Source organism: Natator depressus, chromosome 1 (genome assembly GCF_965152275.1).
Source record: "Natator depressus isolate rNatDep1 chromosome 1, rNatDep2.hap1, whole genome shotgun sequence".
Lineage (NCBI taxonomy): Eukaryota > Metazoa > Chordata > Testudines > Cheloniidae > Natator > Natator depressus.
The window spans coordinates 106,909,438-106,933,160 of NC_134234.1; the positions used below are offsets into that span (position 1 = coordinate 106,909,438).

The window sequence follows — 23,723 nt, forward strand, 5'->3', positions numbered from 1 at the left end:
TAAACTGCACAATATGAAAATTCATAATTAAACAAGAATAAGGAAAAGATATAATCATTTTAAAAAGAAACAGAGGGGCAGATTCTCTGCTCTGCTGAGTGTATGTTCAATGAGGGGGAAAGAAGCTGGAGGAATGCATGAAGGAGCCAGTTATGGCTCCCTGATTCTCACCTTTTCCCTTCTCCTGGCAGTGGGTTAGAATAGCTCCTAGGCTGTTCTAACCTGCACCAGCTGTCAATGGTTCCCAATGTACCATCCACCAGCTGGGCTTAGAGCAGTGTGCTCCAGCCACACCCTCTTCCTGCCCCCTTCCTCTCCTAAAATGCCACTGTGCTAGAGGCTCCAGGGAAGGTATGGTATATGCTGACTACAGGGCTCTGTGCCTACTGAAGACTTCCACATGCCGGAGGAAATCCCCTACTATTAGGTTGTGGCCAATGCCTGCTCCCTTTCCATTGCCTTAGCGGTCCAAAGGGAATGGAGTAGTACAGAGAAACTGCTCCACAGTATTTCAAAGCAACAATTAAACCACAGGTGTCATAATGATAGCCACTACAGGAAAGCCCAAAAAGGGCATATAGGAAATAGTATCCCTTCTACTGAGATTCCATCAGACAAGATGTGCCTTATTTAAGGCAATGAAATTCAGCTGCTCATATTAAAACCTCACTAGGTAATCTTAATTTTCTGCTATATATACTTTGATCACTTTCTGCATGTTTTCTCAGATGTCAAAATATTCAAAAATGTTATGGTTTCTTGATATTAGACAATAAAGATGCTAGCACATATTTTCAGCTGCTCTTTTATAGCTTAATTGTCTGAATTTTTAGGGAGATGTCAGCCCCTCATCACCAATGTAATTAGCTACATGAGCTGTACAGAAAACAAATGGTAATAGCCATTGCGTGTGGCTTCCTTTCTATGAGATGGTAAAACAAAATTACAGCACTCCTTCAAAGGGAGAAAAACCGTTAAAGGAAATATAATCAGAGACTTTCTTTCTACAAGAGTGGTAATAAAGAACAACCCTCAGACAAGCAGGCTGACTAAATTCAGCATTTTGCCCCCATGAACAGAGTAGCTAAACTGCTATTGTACCTTAATTCAAGTGGAAATTCTTAGACAACATTACAATTTCTGAAGTCACAAGCAAAGTGGTTAGAACATAAGACATTTTAGAACCAAGTAAAGAGCCTCTAGCCCCACATTCCCTTTTTTATATATCTTACTGCCATTTTCCTGCTTTTTCACCTTCCCCTTTAATAGTCTCTTTCTCTAAAGAAATAAATGCAGATTTTGAACAATTACAACATACATTGTAATTATTACCCATCACACTCAGCCAGAATGCAACTTCAAATGTGGATCCCCACAGAGCAGAGACAGAGGAGCACTTCAAATGTTGATCCTCACTGCGCAAGGGATAAGCCAATCCCAGCAGGATAGGCCCAGGATTTGAAACTCCCTGCCAACTCATCCTTTGACCCATGAGGAGCAAAGGTAATGGGGATATCTGATAGGCAGGTTCATTGCCTGCTAGTCAATCCACACTTATCTGCCTCTCTCCATGGTATAAAAGGCAGGAAGCAGGAATGCATCTCTGCCCCTACAGACAACCTGAGACTTTGTCCTAATTCTCTTGCCCGGTGCAAGTTTGTGATGGATAGCAAAGGCAGCACTGAGTGTTGGTTTGCCCTGGGCATAGCTTTAGTTATTGTTTACATCTCAGGAAAGAATTAGGCACTAATGGCTGGTGTCTGTTTCTCGCATACTCCAAAACATCTCATTGATGGGCAATTTTAGGGTCAGAAATGATTTTTTTCCCATAGTAGATTGACCATGCCACAGGTTTGGGGGCTTTTTTCCATCTTGCCCTGGAGCAAGTGGCAGGGATTACTTGCCTTACTGAAGCTTAAATTTCTAATATATTGAAACCAGGAAGGATAACTTGGATTTGTAGGTCAGCTTAGAAGTCTCTCCTTACATTTGTGCACCTCGTTCAAAGTTCAATATTTCATTGAAGTGTACAGATTGGCCTGACTCTCTTACAGTCTGAGTTTATTGTGGACAGTCCCAATTCTATACAAGATTGCAAATAAGGGGCACAAATGAAGGAGTGTGAAATGGGATATGTGGATGAGAGTCACAATAGAGCACCACTTCAAAGACTCTTCATGAGAGGCCCAATTTTCCCACAAGATAAGGCCAGTAAGGGATTTTCGTACCAAGACCAAAGTTCTGGGTGATTTGCATACCATTTTGCCGTCATCCCCATCTAAAAGGCTACTTGACTAATTTGCATTAGGAAAAGAAGCACAAATACAGGAAACAATTAGGAGAGACTGCTGGTTAATTATGAAGTTATGGACTATTTCTTTACCTATTAACTGATTTTGACAAGAAAATAAATACTCACTGTAGCATCCAGGTATAGTATGTATCTAGTAAAGCAAGAGTACTCTCTGCTTCACACTTTGCAACACAACGATCAAGAACTGTAAGAAACAATTCACTTTATAAATAAACCAGAATAAGATGTAAAGTCTAAGTAATCCATAAGTAAACTCAAATTACAAATGACATTCTAAAAACATGTTAGTTTTCTTCATCTACAGCAAAACATGTAGTATGTTCACAACACTGATAGTGTTATTTCAATTACAGGTCTACCTCTCCTTCTTTTTGGTAGCACATTTCAAAATTAATATTCATAAAATAAAAAGTCAAATTTAGCAGATAATCCATTTTCTGTCTGATGGATCTATTAGGTATGATTTATCTATCCCTCCAAGTTTCAAATTATTTCATGGTTTTTAATACAGCTGAATCACATTTAACTGAAATATAGGACAGATACAAAAAAAAATACAAGACATGACATTCATATATGCACATTCCCATATCAATCAATTTCATACATTTCTTTTAGACAGTTAATAGACTGTGCCAGGGGTGGAAAGGAGCGGGGGCAGAGCAGGGGCCACGGGGAAAAGGCAGAGCAGAGGCTGGAACAGCACGCAGCTGTGCAGGGCACCAGGAAATGTGGTGCCCCAAATTTCCTGGTGCCCTACGCAGCTGAGTACTTTGCTTATGGGTAGTGATGGCCCTGCCCATGTGACTGCTTTGTGGCCCCTTTGCAATGACTATGATGGCACCAAGGGGCTGTAAGTCAACCATAAATTGGGCCCCCAATCCATAGTGACATTTCCCTGGAATCTCCAGGGACACAAGGTCATTCCTATGATGTCAGCACTTTAATACAAATCTTCCCTGTCTTTGTCCTATTGGTCCGTTTTCCCCAATTCCAACTCCATTGGTCTCCTTAACGCTTCGGACAAAATCCTGCAAAATGCTGAGCACCTTCATCTCCTACTGAAATGACTTCAGTAGGAATGGTGGTCATTCAGCACCTCCTAGGAAGTACTCAGTACTTCACAGGATTAAGGTCTTTGACCTGGAATTATTGCGCAGGTCTCATGGGTCTGCAAACAAAAATTTTCTATGCCCATGACACATCCACATTTTTCAAGAACAGATCCTCTGCACAGTCTATCCTACCAGACCATTCCCGGAAAACATGCCGAAATCTACTATTTGTTTTGCCAGTGTGAATCAGAGCACATTTTGAATGATACATTACTGTGCTGTTTGATTTTTCTCCAATATTTTAACATGCCTATGGGTGTGATTCAAGTCAGAGTTTGGCCCAAAGATTTTTAGTAGCAAAACAATATTCTTTATCTCACTAAGGTTCGTAATGGGAAATAGTATTTTAGTTTTTAAAATATGAATAAAATTTACAGATAGTAAGACTATGATGCATAAGGGCTAATGTTACTCCATTTTAGCACAAAGCAGAGACACAGTCCTCCCAGACCACAACACCCTGATCTTTCATTTTCTTCCTTGCTTCACCTGTCATTCCATATATTATTCCCAAATATAGCCATGTTGATTTCGCCAATGTTTCTATCTCTAATAATCTTGTATCCCTTATTCTTAATGAGCTCATGAAGTAAAGGAAAAAATGTTTACTTTAGTTACAAACAGAAGAATCATATAATTTACTTTAAAAAGATTGCAGCATTTCAAGCATTTCTTTGGGATAATTCTATCTAATCCCTCTGGCCCACCCTTCCACAAACACATGCACTTTACAGAGTTTGTTTAATTACAACTAACTTAAAATTTCTGAGTTTTGGTACTAAATCATTACTCACACATTCATCCATATATTGCAGGGTAGTCAGAATTGTTTTTTTCTTATTCCACTAACAGATAACAGATTTGTCATTGCCATAAATGGGACACATAGCTACCAGTACAATATGCAAATTCCTGGGATGTTTGAGACATCTCTCTCTTAACTTCCCCTTCCTTTAATATATATACTTTGCACACCAATAAATTCATTAATATATGAACTTCCTGATCATATAATGTCTCATCAATCAATACCAGTATATTTCCACAATCCTACTTGAGTTTCAGTCTTAAGAAACAAATATTTTTAGACTCTAAACACTTATTGTTATGAGCATTAGACTGATACTTATGGTACACAATCAGCATGCAGCTATGCAGCAAAAATTAGCACACAGTCAAATTAGTTTTATTCTCCAGCTACAATAGAACCATTTTAGCTGCCTGGAGCAAATGTATTCCAAAAGTATAAACCATTTTAATTATTTGTTCTGAGCTAAGCACCTTAGGAAATATGCTGAACCACAGAACCAGCTACAAATAACAAAATTACACGTTTTTTTCCAAAAAGGCATGTGGTTATTGCTTTGAAGGAGAGAGATTTAAAAGTGCTTAGTATCGGTCTAACTCTGCTCTCAAGTAAATCAATTTAACACTGAGCACTTCTGAAACTCCCACCATAAGCATGTATATAAACAAATAATGTTTACATGAAAACAACCTAAAATGTGTTCCATTCCACTAAACGTTTTGACATGCCTGATCCATTAGTAGAGTGGTTCAGTATCAATGCACTGTTCTAATCAGTAGAAAGACTGTAATGGAAGGCACCCTGGCTGGAAGAAACAGTTTGATTGTGTTGGTGAAAAACTAGACCTCACACGTAGTTAGAGAAGACTATAAATTCCAAGGTGGTTGCATTGAGAAATGGCGGGGCAGAGCAAAAGGCCCAGAACAAACTGCTCTTTTTTGATAATGTTAGTTGCCATGGGTCCTGACCCACTAACAAAATACTGAAGAACAACACTAAACTTCTGGCAGCTTTTAAAAAGTTCAGTATTAAATCTAAAGCTCATCTGAAGTTTCCAGCAAATCTCAATACAGATTTGAACCAGGGAGTCTCAAAAGCACGAGCCTTTCAACATGATCCTTCCTTAACTACCTTCACTTTGGAAGCTGGCAAGGTTCTTCCCATCTTTATTACCCAGACTCTGACCTCTTCCTATTGCTGCTGTTGTAGATTAACTAGTGGGATGAAACCTCTCTCGTAAAGGGGGGCTCAAAAACCCTGGTGCAGACTGTATCTCCAAAACTAGTTCCCTCCAGAAGACAAAGAACATTTTGTACACTATTCACTTCACTTTATCTCCGCTAGCCCATAAGAGTACAAAAGACTTTCCTAAACCATTTCCAACAACTTTAGAGTCCACGACAAAGTGAAACCTGAATATAACAATTGGGGTCCAATCCTGCAGATCTTCCACTGATTTCAATGTGTGTTTTGCTCTCATTGAAAGATTTGCCTGCTAGCTGAGGCTCTTTGTGTAAAATCTAAACTTGTGACTTTTAATTTAGGTAAAATACTGCATAAATGGACACAGAAGCATAAATACAATATCAAAATCTAATATTATATTATTATTATTCCCAGCAAAAATTATAAAAGCACAGAATAAAGGACTACATTAGCACAAAAGAGAAACTCACAGCGAGACACCCACTTAGCCCCATATGTGCACATTTGATCACCTGACTAGCATTTGTGGTGGCTACATTCTAGGAGCTGATACTTGAAGGGGCCCGGCACTAGCTTTTTTACGGGGGACAACATAATTTCTGCATTTTTAAAACTTCAAAGCTACTCCAGGTTCATTTGTTTTGTCTCCTTGAATAGCCATTACCTTGTTCTGTGGTTTCAAATCTCACACATTAAGCAGGTCTTGGCTTAGCCAATTCCTGGATAGGAGACCTTTAGGGGAAACATAGATGCGTCAGGAAGCTGTATTAGTGAGTCAGCTGGCGGTACCCTTCTCTCTTAGTATCCCAACATCCCAGTGTAACATTAGAAGGATATTATGTTGTTAGAGGTGCTGTATATGGATCAGATGTAAAACCGAGGCCCTGATCATTTGTGAATATCTGAGATTTCACAACCCCTTTCTTCAAGGATAGGTGTGTTAACTCTAATATTTTGGCCAAATACCAACTCTAGAAATTATATGCTACTGACTCAAACTCCTCCCAGAGTTTCAGTTGGGGTCAGTATTTTTCTTCACTTCTTGACATGAATTTGTGTGCTCAGCGCTGTTAAACACGTTGCTGCATTCCACCTGTAAGACAGTGTCTCCCGAGGTGCTTCAAAGCTTAGCTGTTTCATAGTTGTCTGCTCTTCAAGATCATCAGTTGTAAAGGTGCTATATAAATGTGAAGTCTTATTCAGAATGAACTACAATCCTTCCAGTGAGGATGACAGTACCTACACTTACATTAAGTTTTTCATTGGTAGAACTTAAAATGTTCTACAAAGTATTATTATTCCTACTTTCCAGATAGGAAAGCTAAAGCACAGAGAGGTTAAGTTACTTGTCCTTGCATCTCTTGACAACTTGCCCCATGCTCAGTCCACAAGACAACTGTCCTTTCAGCATATTACAGGTTGGCTGGCCCCAGTAAATTAAGTAGGTCCAGCTCCCCTGTGCCAGAACAAGCGCTCCCATTTGACCAATTAAAGAGGGCAGGGCAGCTCCAGAAGGCTATAAGGAACCAGGGAGAAGCTGAGAGAGACCTGATGAGGGAGGGTTGCTGTAGAGCAAGGATCGGCAACCTTTGGCACACGGCCCACCACGGTAAGCCCCCTGGCGGGCCAGGATGGTTTGCTTACCTGCCACGTCTGCAGGTTCAGCTGATTGCAGCTCCCACTGGCCACGGTTCGCCGCTCCAGGCCAACGGGGGCAGCAGGAAACAGCGGCAAGCAGCGGCCAGACATCCCTCGGCCCGCACCACTTCCCGCAGCCCCCAGCTGCACTCCACTGGCCTGGAGTGGCGAACCTCGGACAGTGGGAGCTGCGATCAGCCGAACCTGCAGATGCGGTAGGTAAGCAAACCGGCCCAGGAGGCTTACCCTGGCAGGCCGCAGGCCAAAGGCTGCCGATCCTTGCTGTAGAGCATTGGTTCCTGAAGGAAGGCTGAAGGCAGGAAAGTAGCAAGAAGGGTTTTCTGGCTGGTGTCCCCAAGCTAGAGAGCCAGAACTGGAGAGGGCTGAAGGCAGGAGAGCAGCAGAGGGGGTTGACTGCTGGCTTCCAAGCTGGAGCTGAGGGATGGAGAGGGCTGAAGGCACGGGAGCAGTGGAGGTGCTTACCTGTTGATGTCTGAACATCAGAGAGTTGGAATCAAGGGGGACAATGAGAGGGCCTGGGGAAGTGAGGGATGCTCCTCTAGTAAATATATTCCAACAGAGAGGCTGTAGTGGTTCCTGTTGGGAAGAGCAGTGCAGCTGAACAGGGCAGGGTGGCTGTTTTGGCAGAGGGACAGAGGAGGACTGACAAAGAGTCTAGGTATGGTGGAAGGCACCGGCATGTAGTATGTAGGGCATCAAGGGATAAATTGTTGGGATTTTAATGACCGCTTGCACTGGGGTGATAGATGGATTAAGTGTTGGGAGTTGAGTTCTGGACCATTTGCACAATGTTTTCTAATAGATCTGCCCCAAGAAGGGGTACTATTGAGGTAAGACAGCCTGGCGTGGAGCCCTGGGATTGACAGGGGAAACTGAGGCAAGCAAGCGGGTCATGCAGTGGCCTGTTGCATGAGGGCATTCCAGTTGGTGCTGCCCCTTAACAGATTGTATTGCAGAATTTCTCCAAACTCAATTTACCATGCCTCTGGGCTTGGGGAGGAGCCAGGCTCATGATGCTGTTTTTGTTGTTAGCGACAAAAGGGAAAATAGAATGTTTGAAGTAAAATGTTTCAGGTATTCAATATATGGATTCATTTTTCACTAACCTCCTAGAACGTTCTGGACCTTTGTAGAATCTTGTGGAACCCTCCAGACTTTCTGAGAACTACATTTTCCTGGAACCTCCAAGAATCTGGTCAGGCATGCCCTCGTTGGTATAAGGGGCGGGGCGTCGCCAGTCAGTCAGTGAGATATAAGAACAAACTGAAGTGGAGTGAGAGCCCAGCTGTGATATTGTGAGCCTTGTTTTATTATGTAATTGGGAAAGTGTACTTGTGTTTTAAAACTTGAAGAATAAAAGTGGCAACTAATAAAGGACATATTTAATGAGACACGAGAGATATCCATTGAAGCCCTATCTATGCAGCAGTATAAAAGAAATACTGTTACTTCTTTTGCCATGCTTAATATATAATGTTCAATTACTTTCTACGATTGCAGAATATAGACTTTTGCTCTCCCTAATACTTTCTGTTTTCCCCCCCATAAGGAAGCCTTCAGGAGCTCAGTATAGGAAGCAAAAAGCTCAACTGCAATCTATTTTGCAGCAAGAGGCAAATTTGATGGGAAAACATCTGAAACAAAACAACATTGCTATGGCCTAAAGCCCCATCTATCATCCTAGTGCAGAAGAAATTGAGGAGTGAAGCATAAATGATGGAAGTCCTATTACTAAGGAGTTAGCAGATTTACCTGAAGATAAGGAATGAAAATGTGAGGAAAATGGTGGAGAATCATCCAGTTTTCCTGGCAGTATAAAAGAGAATGATGATAAAGAAGAATGTGGCTCACAAGAAAAGGAGAGAAATTATAAAAAAAAGAATCGGCCTCACATGATGACAGAAACAGCAGTGAGAAAACCGGCACACCACAGATCACAGTGGTGTGATCCCAAACTTCACCAATATTGATCAGAATTGTACGAATGGACAAAATTGAAGATATGACATTTCCAGTAAATGAGCAGAAGCAACACTTCTCAAAGTCACACTGCAAAAGAGTGCTCAAGAATGGTAAGAAACTGAATCGGCATTGGCTAATTTACTCAAAATCAACTGACAAAGTGTTCTGTTTTTGCTGCAAAATATTTGACAAGAATGCCAAATCGTTGCTTGCACTTTTCGGGTACAATTACTGGCACAATGTAGCTGATGCAACATGAAAAGTCACCCAGTCATTTTATGGCCTACTCCAAACGGATGGAGGTAGAGTCCAGGCTCAAGCTGAATAAATGCATAGACACCGAAAGCCAGCACATTATTAATGTAGAAACCCAGCATTGCAGGAACATGCTCGAGCGTCTGATCTCAATTACCCTCGTCTTTGCAAAGAATATTTTGGCTTTCCAGGGCTCGTCGGATAAGTTGTTCGCTGAACATAATGGTAATTTCCTTGGTTTGGTATAGCTCCTTGGGAAATACAATGATGTCCTGCATGAGCACCGACGTCGTGTAATTCATAAAGAAGCTATGGACGATTACTGCAGCAAAACTATTCAAAACTAATTGATTGATTTTATGGCAAGGAAGGTGCTTGATAACATATTGATGCGGCTTGGCAAAGCGAAATACTGGGCCATAATAAGAGTGCAGTCCCAACATTAGTAACAGTGAAAAAGTATCATTTACAGTAAGATTTGCTGACGACGAGGATGGCTGTATCCAATAAAGGAACACTTAATCTGTTTCCAATCTGTGGACGACTCTACTGGAACAGGCCTAACAGAACTGTTTATGAACATTTTGAATGAGAATAAAATAAAGCTTCAGGACTGCAGCAACCAAGGCTACAACATCAGCACAAGCATAGGGAAGAAACAGCGGCATCCAGGCATGGATCCTTGTGCTGAATCCAAGAGCTTTCTTCGCGCCTTGTGGCTGCCATTCCCTCAACCTGTTTGTATCAGATGCAGCAGCATATTCTTTAGATTCAGTATCTCTCTTCAGAGTACTGCAAAGGATATATATCCCATTTTCAGCATTAAGTATCAGGTGGGAGATCCTCATAGACAATGTTACAAATCGAACCATGAAGACACTAAGTGACTGGGAGAGACGCATTGACAGCATAAAGCCAGTGAGGTACCTAGTGACTGAGGTTTATGACACCCTGATGGAACTGACGCAATCAAGTAAAGCTGAGGCCAGAATCTGTCATGAGGCACAAAGCCTGGCAAACCAGATCAATGACTTCAAATTTCTGGTCTCAGTTGTGATTTGGCACAATATCCTGTTCCAAGTAAACGTTGTATGCAAGACATTACGAACTCAGTCGATGGACATCACAACCACTGCCACTTTGATAAGAAGCTGCCTGGATTTTGTTGTGGCCTACAGAGACAATGGATTTGAAGATGCCATCACTGCTGCCAAAGAAATGGTGGAAAACATAGGAGTTGAGCATGTCTTCAAGGAAACTCGTTTAATCAGAAAAAGAGACAGTCTGATTACAAGGGCAGAGATGAGGCGATGGGAAACTTGGAGGAAAAATTCAAGAGGGAGTTTAGTTTTCAAGAGGGAGTTTATTTGCTCGTTTGTTGACACTGCTCAAGTGTCCATCAGAGAAAGGTTAGGACAAATGAAGCACCACGAAAAGACCTGGGGGGTTTTGTATTACCTTAATAAGTTGCTGGCGGACAGGAAAACACTCTAACAATTGTACGGACCTTCACTGGATGCTGACACATGAGGAAAGTTTGTATGTCAATGATAAAGATCTCTGTGTCAAAGTGTACAACATCCATCACGTTTTGAAACACAAGAAGCACTCTCCACTCCAAGTTCTCCAAATCATTCATGATGCAGAGCTGAAGGACGCTTTTCCTAATGTGTGGATAGCTTTGAGGATTCTGCTTAAGCTGCAGCCACAGTCATGTGTGGTGAGCACAGCTTTTCAAAGCTCGGGCTCATTAAAACATATCTTTGATTGACAAGGGCCAATGAGAAACTACCATCACTTGCTATTTGATTGCTTGAAAATGCCATTGGCCAGTCTTTGGATCTCTCTGACACTGTGCTTCAGTTCACGAGGTCAAGGCGAGAAAAGCGACCTTTTGAATTGAAGGACTAGGGTTAACATTCTAAGGCTGTCACCTACTTTAACCCTGTAACAATTTCTTGACGTTAGTGCATTTCAGTTGTTCTTAAAATAAAAAAGTTTCTATAACCTTAGACAAAACAGTTTTTTTTATTTGCTTATATATGGCATGAATAAATACAGATTTATACATCCTAGTGTGCAAACTTATTGTCTTATATGACAAGGATAAATCATGCATGCAAATCGTGCATCAAAGTCATGAAATGGGGTACAAATGTCATAAAAAATAAGGCATTCAAAAGTTTAACAAATGGAGGGGCTGCACCGAAGACGCTCCTCGCCTGGGGTGCCATTTGGTCTAGGGCCGGCCCTGCCTCTAATCAACGTTATAGTCTCTCACTGGGACCTCTCCCTTTCTGCTATCTCTCATGAAATATGGTGACTAGAATGAAACACAGTATTCCAGGTATGGCTAAGGCACTGATTTATATAATGGCCTTACAATATTTTCAGTATTTTCCCCATTTTTGTAGATCATAGTATTTTGCATATGTGCATATTTTGTTAAACCACTACTGCACAATGAACAGAGATTTTTTTTTTTTTTTTACAGACGCCCAAGTCTCTTTCTCCCAAATGGCTATAATTATCTTAAAACCCAGTAGTATATGAGTAATTCAAAGTATTCCTTCCATGTATCATATTATGCATTAGTCAACAATTTCATCTGCCATCACGCTGTTCATTCACATGGTTTTGCTAATTCCCTGTTATATCTTAAATTAGTGAAAATTTGAAACTCTTGCCACCTTTCTGCTTACCCACCTTTTCCAGATATTAATAAATGTATTATACATCACCAGTTAGGTATAGTGCTTCAGGAAAACTTTTGCCATGTTGAAGACTGCACATTTATTTGTACACTTTATTTTTGGTCTCTTGGCCAGTTTTTGATTTCTGACAATACTTTACCTCTCAATCCAGGGCGATTTAGGGGTTTGTTTTTTAAGTTTTTTAAAAACTGTTTTAAAATCCCTCGTTGTTATGGCAGGGCCTGAGTTGGTGTGTCCTGGTCTGTGAGGAGATTGCTTCTGATGATGAATTTGGAGAGGTTGTGAGGTTGTGTGAAGGCCAGAAGAGGGGGTTCAGGAAAGCTTTCTTTCAGGACGGGGTCTCCTTCAAGTATGGATTATAGTTGTTTGATGATACCCCATATGGGTTCCAGTGTTAGGTGGTAGGTGACAACTAGTGGTGTGCTGGCAGAGAGGGGTTTATTTCTGTATTGGAGCAGGTTTTCTCTAGATATTTGGGTGGCCCATTCCAGGACACACCAACTCAAAGTTACACCACATCCTGCCAGAACAACAGACGCAAAACAAACCTGCAGACATATATATCTCCACTTCTGCAATGATCAACACCCCGCACAACACACCTTTCAGGATCCATGTGGCCTACACATGCCTATCACAACGTGGTATAAGTCATCCAATGCACTAAATGCCCCAATAACAATTACGTGGATGAAACAATCACTACACTCTTGAATGAACTCACACAGGAAAATGATAAAAGACAAAAACTCCCTATCACCTGTCGGTGAACACTTTTCACAAAGCAATCATTCTATATCTGATCTATCAGTCCTCATACTCAAAGGAAACTGGACAACACTGATGAGCCTGGGAGCTTAAATTCATAACTCTGCTAGACACTGAAAACCATGGACTGGACAGAGACACTGGATTTACCGTTTATTACAATAATCTGTAATCCACTAACCCCCTCTTTTTGTCCTATAACTGCAAAGGTGTTAAGGAGCCACTCTACCTTGAATGAAAAAGAGTACTTGTGGCACCTTAGGGACTAACAAATTTATATAAGCATAAGCTTTCGTGAGCTACAGCTCACTTCATCGGATGCATCCGATGAAGTGAGCTGTAGCTCACGAAAGCTTATCCGCAAATAAATGTGTTAGTCTCTAAGGTGCCACAAGTACTCCTTTTCTTTTTGCAAATACAGACTAACATGGCTGCTACTCTGAAATCTACCTTGAATGGTCCCTTAGAATATGTGCTAAAACTACTTATGCTAAACAAGCTTGTCTCTCTTAACAACAGAAGTTGGTCCAATAAAAGATATTACACCTCACCCACCTTGTCTCTCTAGTATTCTGGGACCGACACTGCTACAAGTACAATGCATACTCTTAGCTTCCTAGCAGTCAAGTGTAGACCCATTGATTCTCACAGGCTCGTGCTTCTGATATACACTTGTATATGAAAGTATTTCTTGGGGTTTTTTTTTAGATCTTTGACAATTTCTTCCTCAAATTCCCTCTCAGCCCTCTTGAAAACTTCCATCTTAAAAGTGCTCTCAAATACACAAAGTAAACAAACTGAAAAGGAAGGAGAAAAATATATTCTCTTTTATCTTTTGATTATCATCATCTAGTCTCAATAGTATTTTTCTCCTTCCTTTTCAGTTTGCTTACTTTGTGTATTTGAGAGTACTTTACGTACTGTCTACTTCACTGTTCTGTTGATGATGCACAGCCTTCCTCAGGCTCAGCAAGAGGCTTTATGCCAGAAACAGTAGCAGCAAAAGTGTGCACAAACAGATAGGAGAGAAAGATGAGTGGGCCTGAGCTTATTCTGATCTTGACTAGTATGGAGTTCTACAATCTAGGACCCTCCACTGACATTACACCCACTCTTGAGGGCTTCACCCTGACACCAATGTTCCAGCATCTGAGTGCAGCAGTGTTAGTGAATCATGAACAAAGAGGCAGTGTAGCCTGAGAAAGTTTAGGAGCAGGACCAGGACTTTGGACTGGACACATAAGCAAATGGCCAATAAGAGCACAAAGCACTTGTGCTCCAGTTGGAGTTTCTATATGCATGATCACCTGATAAATCACAGGTAGAATAAGGTGTTTCTCTCCATTGTCCTTACCTGATTGTCAAGAAGCACAGGTGAGATCTAATAAGACCCTAAGGTTTCTCAGATTCTAGCCCATATCTGAAATATATATGATGTAGAACAGATGGCTGTAAAAGAGTTTCTGGTTTATCGGCATTCAGATACTACAGTGATCAGTCTATATAGACTAAAATAGGCTGATGCAGGGCTGAGATAGAAGGGACCAGAACTGAGGTTTTGTTTTTTTAATATGTGCAATGTCCTATTTTACACTTTAATATTAGTGTGTCTGAGTTCTCTCTTCAGTTGAGGGCATTTCAGTGTTTATTTACCTTCACTTAATTGTTCATTTCTAATGTTTAAATTTAAAACACTGTAATGTTTATTGGGATAGATAGATAGATATGTTTTTACATGACTGTTTAGTTAAAGCTAGAAAAGACTAAGTTTTATATCTGCTTAAAACATTGTTTACCTGTTTGTATACATCAAACAGTAACGGCAGGAAAGAATGAATGAATATTTTATACTTTATTTAGAGTACACTTGCCTTTTACTTTACTGCAAGTCTATAAAGATTTGAATTAAGACACTTTGAAATGGCTCCCGCTATCCTGAATACGGAAAGGGAAAATTTTCAGTCAGGCATTAAAATTCCTGTCATTTACTAAGCCACTTCTCTAAAACCCTAGGGTTATATATATTGTAAGGTCATATTTACTCTACAGTAAGACATCTATTCCAACTATTTTATTCTATTGGAAAGTACCTTCTTCATGAGTATTTTTATTGGCATACTTGGCAACCTCTAGTCACAGAAAACTAAGGATAAAGGATGGTTATGATTCAGCTGTATGTAACACTTTTGTTAACCACATTAAACTTGTAAGGGTGAGATGTTATCATACAGACATTACCATGATCGTTCTAAGCATTAATGCAAATTACTAAATTCTGTGTAATGTAATACATAGTAGTTATTTAATGGGCTGTGTTCTGCCACCTTACTGATTGTTAGACCATTACCTTGCTACACAAGTAGCTCCATTATACATGAGAAGTAAAGTAGTACTAAATTTGGGTAAGGATGGTAGAACTGGCCTTTATATTAGGATTAAGCTATAAGGCAATATCATCCTACTGACCCCAGATATTTCAAAATCATGAGCGGATATTATGCATTCCACAAAGTTCACTATGAGCTAAATCATGGAATTTTGGCAGAGCCTTGAATGAGGGGTACCACCACCTCAGGTGAAGCCCTGGAAGAATTGTGATTCATAATCACACCTTCTCCTAGGGTACCACATTTGCACTGTGGGAGGGGTGCTGTTTAGGGGGAAAGGAAGGGAAGAAACTTACTGCACCTTTTAAAGGGGTGCAGCTTACTATCTCCTCTAGAGCAGTGGTTCTCAAAGCCGGTCACCTGCATGTTCAGGGAAAGCCCCTGGCGGGCTGGACTGGTTTGTTTACCTGCCGCGTCCGCAGGTTCGGCCGATCGCAGCTCCCACTGGCCGCGGTTCACCGCTCCAGGCCAATGGGGGCTGCGGGAAGCGGCGCGGGCCAAGGGACATGCTGGCTGCCCTTCCTGCAACCCCCATTGACCTGGAGCGGCGAACCGCAGCCAGTGGGAGCCGCGATCGGCCGAACCTGCGGACGCGGCATGTAAACAAATTGGTCCGGCCCGCCAGGGGCTTTCCCTGAACAAGCGGCGTACCAGCTTTGAGAACCACTGCTCTAGAGCAGTGCTACTCAAAGTGGTGGTCCGCAGTCCAGTGCCAGCCCGCGAGCCATCGGCTGCCGGTCTGCCCGCACATTGGAAAAAAAAATTGCCGGTCCCCCACATCAGATAGCTTGAGAAGCACTGCTCTAGAGGATCCCTACTTCCTCCTACTTTACTTCATGGCTGCATGAGGGCTAGGAACAATGTAGTCCTTATGCATTCTTTGCAGCTCATCTGCTCATTGTCTAATGCTCTACCCTAACATTTTTTATCTTGCCTAACTGTATTCATGTATGTCAAAGACTTAAAAGTGAGCACTTACAGCGTTGCATGCTAAGTGAAATCTCACAATTGCCCATGATCATTTCATTTCTCAGATTTTGTTCTAGTCTTCTAGACTCTAAGATGTAGATAATACACCTACAAATATCATTTTTTAAAATGATGACAGTTAAAGCACAATAATGTTTTGCCATAATGACCAAACAAAGTAATTCTTTATAAGAGCCGGTTGAAATTTTTCCATCTAGATTGTTTTTGTATGGAAAACTGGGATTTTGAAAAATTTTGCAGACAGCATCTACTTCTTGTGGAAAAATCTGACTTTTCATTAAAAAGCAAATCTTTTCAAGTTTCAATTTTTGATTAAAAGACAAATGATTTTCCTTTTTCTTTAATTTTCTGAAGGAAAAAATCTATTTTCCAACCAGTTATACCATAATCACCATTAAGTCAACATCTGGAAAGAGTTATCACCGTGTAATACCTGAGACACTGCAAGAGAAGATGGTGGTGGTGATAATTGATAAATATTTTACTTTAATACCTTTGACTCCATTTGTTACTGTATTCTTTACAGGTCTAAGATATTGCATCATAAGAACTCTTGGAATATTAATATAATTCCTCAGAAAATTCTATATCACATGACTGAGAAGGATTTCAGCCCAGACAATTCAAATGAGAGTAAAGTTCTTACCAGCGCTGTCTGTGTCCAATCATTCACTTTCTACATTGGCTACTGCCTAAAACAGTTGTTCAGGTTATAGCCGCCTGTTTAATTTTAACATTGGACCTGCCTTACAAGGTGCTGAGGACTTTTTTAATGGTAACTGCTTTGAATAATGGGAACAATTATTCATCTGAGCTACACCAAGTGACATCAATGGAAATTTTGAGAAAGCAATGGAGCAGACCTTCTAAACACTTATGAGGAAAGTCTTTCTTTTCTTTTTTTTTTTATGATGTGGCTTGTTGAATCTTTCTTTGTTTAGTCTAGTCCTATAAAAGGAACAATATTCATAACAGAGTCTATGCACAGTAAATGGCTTTTGAGAATAAAAGTCTGTTTAATAGCCTGAAAAAGCTATTTATTGTCACGTACTCCTGCACTCCGAAAGAGTGTGTGAGCAAGTAGAATGAGTCCAAAGCACTTTTTTAGAACATAACAGAAAAATTATGCAATTATATTATAATAAAAACCCACATGTAATGTAATTATAACATCTGTAAAATATAAATTCATGACTAATAATAACCATATGTTATATAAACTAACATATGCAATCCCAGGAACGATAATTATTAAAATAAAATGAGTAAGATACAGCTGGATGTTACAGTTAGTCTACAGAGCATATAATCACAAATATTTATGGTTGAATGCTACAGTACTTACCTGTCCTCATATCAATAAAACCACGAAGAAGATAAACAAATAGCACCAAAAAATCCTTACAATTTGTTGGGTCTGTCTTAAATGAAATAACCTTAAAATGAATGCTTCTTTTAGAAGGCCCACCATTTCTTATCAGCAAGCACATATGAAAAGGCAAACATTCAGAAAGTGTTCATTTGCTCTCATGTTAAAAGCTTTTATGTCTAATTTCAGCCTGAGGTATTTTTTAAACAAATTAATAAATCCTTGACAACAGAGATTTAACATTACATCAGTGTTAACTACATTGGGGGAAATAGCACTACCCTTATAACATTTTGGGCATGCTTTTATCATTTTTCTAGTCTACCTTTTCCTGCCAACTTAAACAGTAATACATCTGGCTCTTAGAGAAGATCTAGCTTTCATTAAGTCAATAGCAAAACTTCCACTGAACTCAGTGGGAGCTGGATTTGTATCTTAGAGAAACTGCTAAATTCACTCCTGATGTACTGTGGGTGGGAGCATCTCCTTCACTTCACTGAAGTTCCGTGGCACTGCACCTGCTGATACTAGTGGCAATTTGCCCCATCATTTAAAAGTATTGAGACATTAAGTCCCATTTCAGAAAAGAGAGAAATGCAGCTGTGGCTTTGACTAGACATCAAAAAAGCAGCTAGGATTTCTGTATCACAGTGATTTCTCAGATAAATAATACAGTACTAATATAAGGAAACAGATTTACTTCACCAAAGAAAAATGCAGCCTTGAGGGTGTTGTAAATGATAACCCTTGCTGGGTTCCATAAAACAAACTAGTTCTGTAACTTACTCAAGGGAATAGTCTCTCAGCCTGATCTGAACACATCTTAACTAATCCCTTGTTTACAGTTAAGTTCTCCTTCTGATTTTGGAATAGAAACTGATCTTACTGGTAAATTTAAAAAAAAAAAAAGCTCGGTTTGCCAAAAAAAAAAAAAAAAAAAAGCTTTGTGGGTTGGCATAGAGCACATTTGGGTTCTAGTGCCGTAAATAAATGCATTTAGTAGAGCCATCTGACAGGGCTCAGGGGGAAGCTGTCAAGACCATGCCTTTTAAGTTGAGGCATGCAGTCCTGCCACTAATTGTATTGCTGCCCATGCCTGTTCACAGCTGGCTTTGAAGCATGGTTCTATTGTGTAAGGTGACTATGTAAGAGCTGCCACCTTCTTACTCAGCACCTAAGCTGCTTCTTACAAGAATGAGATAGGTACCTGCTCACTCCATGCAAAACAGAAACAGGAGATAGTGGTCCCTTCCTATTAACTTCTAGCCCAGTGGTTAGCACACTCACTTGGGATGTGGGACTCTCTCAGGTTTAATCCCATCCCCCCTCCCCTCCCCCCCCCGCCTCTGCCTGGGTTGAAAAGATTTGAACAGGGGTCTCCCACAACTCCAGAGACCACTGAGCTATGGGACATTCTGATGTGGGGATCCATCACTCTCTCCTGTTGAAGCTATTCCACTTTGGATAATAATTGAAGAATCATTGAAGCCAGGGGACTTTGGGTTTCCTACCTCCCACGTGGGTGCCCTAACCACTAGGCTATAGAGTCATTCTCTCTCTTTCTCTCTGGCCTGATAACTATTTCTCCAAAGTGGAAAAGCTTCAGGAGAGATGGAGGGAGCCCCACATCAGAATATCCAATGGCTCAGTGGTTAGAGCACGCTCCTAAAAGGAAGGAGACTTCTATTCAATTTCTCTCTCCCTCATGGAGAGGGCAGAATTTAATCTACATGTCCCACGTCCTGGGTGAGTATTCGAACGACTGGACTAAAAGTTATTAGGTGGGTTTCACCGCCTCTTGGATTTGGAAGGGGCCTAATCTGGTAGGTAACCTTTGAGTACTCCTACCAGAATGGGCCCCACAGACAAGATAAGTGGAGGAGTGCCTATCTTCCCCTGCATTGTGGATCCCACTGGGGCTTAGGTTAGATATCAGTGCCCAGGTACCTAGAATGAGGCAGTAACACACATGCCTAGAGGCAGCAATGTAAGGACCAAAGAATTTTTACAGCAAAAATGTAGGTGCTGAGTGAGTTTAGGCATCTACAGGTTTAGGCTATATCTATACTTACAGCAGTGTGTAGAATACAGACAGCACATGCTCACCTAGCACAAGTGTAAATAGCAATGTAGATGGCAAAACGTTACTCAGGCAAGTAGAATAGAGTGCCTTACCCTGGGGTTGTCCAGGAGTGTATGTACCCCACACCACTCTCTACATGCCCAAGCAGCCTCCCGCATTTATGCTGCTATTTTAACAGTGTAGTGTCCCACTGCTTGAGCCTTTTCCAACTGCAGTGAAAGGCTCCTGTCATGTGCAAGGGCTCCAGTAGCTCCCCACTGCAAGAGGCTTTCACTAAGACTGTAGCTACACACGTAGTGCAGGGGTGACAGAGCCTTCCCAAAAGTGAGCGGGTCTGGGGCCCCTGCCCCCGAGGCCCCTCATTGCCCCTTCCCCCAGAGGTCCCTCCTTTTCCCCCAAGGCTCCGCCTCTGCCCTTCCTCTTTCCCCAGAGGCACCGCCCCCAGCCAAGCCAGAAGCCGGAGCAGGGCTCGGGAGCCCGCCTCCCTCACCTCGGGGTGGAATGGGCTGGGCTGAAAGCAGCCTTCTGCCCATATCCCCACCCCCCGGATTTCCCACCCAGGGCAGGTGGAGGGACCCAGGCTCCACACAGCTGCTCGCGTGCCTCTCACCCCAGCCCAGCTCTGGGTGGGGGACGGGGCCTTGGAGCTGCAGCCCAGCCAGGGTAAGAGCTGCACAGGCAGCTGAGGGGAGCTGCCATAGACTCTCCACCTGCCCGCGGTGCAGGGGGCCCAAGAACAACCCCTGGCCTGTGTCCCTGCCCTCTGGGCCCCCACCCAGGGCAGGTGAAGCGTCCGTGCTGTGGCGCCCCACAGCTGCCTGTGCAGCTCTTACCCTGGCCGGGCTGAGGCTCCAAAGTCCCACCTCCCAGCCAGAGTCGGGTCAGGGTCAGAGCTGCATGGGCAGCTCTGGGGAGCCAGTATGGAGCCACGGACCCTCCACCTCCATCTGATCTGGTTGGGGAGTTTGTGGGGCAGGGCCAGGGGCTGCCCTCAGGCCCCCCGCTCTGTGGACAGGTGGAGGGTCTGCACGGATCCCACAACTGCCCAGGCTTCTCAGCCAGGCTCCACCAGCTGCTGGCCTGGCCAGGGGGTGGGGCCTCGGGGGGAAGAGAAGGGGAAGGGGGTAGGGTCCACCAAAAGTGGGAGGGTTATTGCGCCACTAGTGTAGTGACTATACGCTACAAACCCCCAAAAGTGTAGCTATAGCCTTAGAAAGTAGCGGAGAGGGGGTATTGTGGATCACAATGGTACCTAAAACTGTGACATAGGCATTTAAGACCTTTTGTGGATCTACACCTCAGAACTTATGTCAAATTTGCAGGACCACTAGGAAAAAACAAAAAAAGTTCTTTACTTGTAAACTGAGCACATTTGATATGGAATCAAAAACACAATAACCAAACTGCCAATTTCACAGTCATTTTTTCAGTAGAACTGTATTTTAAGCATATGCAAAGCAGTGGACCATTTGGGGCTCTGCTCATTTGAAGACCTTGAGTCCCAGGCAAGCATTGTAATTTATAGGCCAGCTCTACCAATCTCTACAGCTGTAAAAGTACAGTCAACCATTCCCATGGGTGTGGTAAATAAACATCCAGACATAATGATTGATGGCTTAGTGCCCAGGAAAGGGAAGCCCAACAGCATCCCTGCCATAGTGAGCCCACAACAATGCCCTTATCCACTAGGACAGCTTGCTTGTGTCCTATAATAAAGAGATACCTATACCAGTGAGTTGGCTCAATGAAAAGCAGCTGCCTGGGGCTTAACTTTTATCTGGTTAACAGAACTGCAGAAATTTTAACTTCCAAAGCATGCTTCTGTTTCCTTGTGGCATGACACTTGCCAATTTATCTTGTGCAGCTAATGCAATGTTGAAAGAAAGGCTAGTTAATGAATGAAACTGAAATCATTACTAGCTTTAGATTACCTCAGCCAGAGTCATGAGGTTAGTAGAACAACTTACCTTACATTTAGAGATCAATCTCAGAGAAACAATTTGCTCATAGAGTTCTATTTACACAAGAACTCAAAACATTTAAAATATAAAAGTGAAATTATTGATTGTATTAGACATTTGACAAGTTGGAAGCTTAAAGACAGATTCTCATATCTTTAAGAATATCAGACCTAGAATGCCAATGTGAATTGATATATTATGTTTTATAACATAGGAATGAACTAAATACTGTCCTGAGATGTGAGGTGGCGGGAGAGAGTATAATGTCAAAATGATGGGCACATAATGGAAAAGGCCTATCGGTAAACTATAGAACAATCCCCGAATAAGCAAGAAAACTTGCTGAGATTCTGGAACCGTAGTAAATCTGCTATTAGCAGATAAGCAGCATCAGATAAGAAATCAGATTTCACTGGAGTGTATTTTCCTTGCATTTGAATTGATTCAAGACATAAAACTTCTCCATATCTTTAGATGTCAACATAACTAAAACAAAAAGTGAAATCCTATATTAAATCTGTGAAAAATAAGGAGAAATATTCCTTATTTCCTTTCTAATTAATTTACCAATACTAGATCTAATTTTCTAGCCAATCAGAAAACAGATCATGTATAATCATATGCCCATCTTTAGTTATCAGAAGTCTGAAGCCTTATGTAACAAGAACTGAACTCAACTATTATAACATAGAACTATAATTAGTACAAAAAATCAAGGAGCTGATAAAAAATGACTAAAGCAGAAGAATTTATTAATCAAATTTACTACACACTCTTAGGGGAATTGATTCCAGCTTCAACATATTTCAAGAATGTTAAGAAATTAAGTGTCCTAACTTGAGGAGTTTGACAGCTGATCCCAGAAAAAGTTGTATGATAAAACGAGTTACATGAGGAGACACCTTCATAGCAAGTTGAACTGGTTGCAGCTGGAACTTTTGTTTTTGTTAGGGAAAGACTATGGGGAGTCTCACCAGGAGAACCTTTCTCTGTTGCCAGCCATGCAATCTGATATCTCTACTTCTTCAGCACATCGCCCCTGGCAGGAGGTAATGATGAACTAGGAAAGCAGCCTGTTACACAGATTTGGGTTCCCAGCTTTATTTAAAAAAAAAAAATCCCACCCTTTTAATACATGGACGTAGTGTGTTTTCTAACCATTAAGCATGCCCCTTACGTTTCCTCTGCAGCTTCAGTGATCCTCGAAAAGGCGTGGGAAAGCGAGGATACTGGAGGTTCCACGCAAGTTCCTTAGGAGTAACCAAGTGGTCCCTGCTTCGGGGCCAGCATGGACCATCCCAGGCTCAGGTTTACAGTGAGAAATGTAACTTACGTGTGTGTGTAGCCTTCAGAGACTCACACAGGACGGCTACTGCACTGACAACCTTGGCTGCGTGCCTATGAATCGCAACATGTTGCTACTTCTCTGTGGGAAATGAACACTCTCACAAGCCAGGGGGTGCCTCGGAAGTGAGTGAAAATATCCCCCTGAGTACATCAGCACAGACGCGGGACCAGATCTACCAGCAAGGGGCACCTGCATATCCCCGCACCCGGGCGGGCAAGAGCAGCCAGAGGAGAAAGCCACCTTGCTGCTGCATCACTTTTTAAAGCGAGGTCCGGGCTAAACCGGCGGGAGCCGGGGGGCACTCAGCTCCCGGATGAGAGCCCTGCTGCCTCCTGTGCAATCCCATCCGGCCACACTGGCCTCTCTCTCTATCCCCTTCTCCCCCGTCCACAAGTAACCGGGGGCGCCTCGCCCCCAGGGTCCTCACTGTGTCCCGTCCGCCGAAAGGGTGGGAGCGAAGCAGGACCGGGCCCGCAGTCTGGCCGCAGGTTTGGCCCGGGGGCTTCTCCGGGAGGGGACGAGGGCGGCGTGCTCCGCACCCGGGTACTCACCGCCGCGGACGCCTCGTCGGGCTCCTCGCTGAGCAGCAGCGCGGCCAGCAGCAGCCCCACGCCTCGCCACAGCCTCATCGTGCGGCTCTCCCCGCGCCCGCCGGAGGCTCCCAGCGCCCGGAGCTGGGAAGCGCGCTGCGTGCTCAGCGCCTGGCCGCGCGCAACTCCCGGCCCCTGCGCGCGTCTCTCCTCGGCCCCGGCTGCAGCGCTTCTAAAGCTAAAGAGGCGAGGGC

General features: G+C 42.4%; 1 protein-coding gene across 1 annotated transcript in view; it reads right to left on the reverse strand.

Moving 5' to 3' along the window:
* Positions 1-23,684, reverse strand: part of COL4A1 (collagen type IV alpha 1 chain) — a 213,025-nt gene extending 189,341 nt beyond the window's left edge. Inside the window, exon 1 of the mRNA XM_074963616.1 lies at positions 23,491-23,684. Coding sequence (XP_074819717.1) covers positions 23,491-23,568 — 78 coding nt within the window. The 5' untranslated portion in view covers positions 23,569-23,684. The remainder of the gene's footprint in view (positions 1-23,490) is intronic.
* Positions 23,685-23,723: the final 39 nt, after the last annotated feature.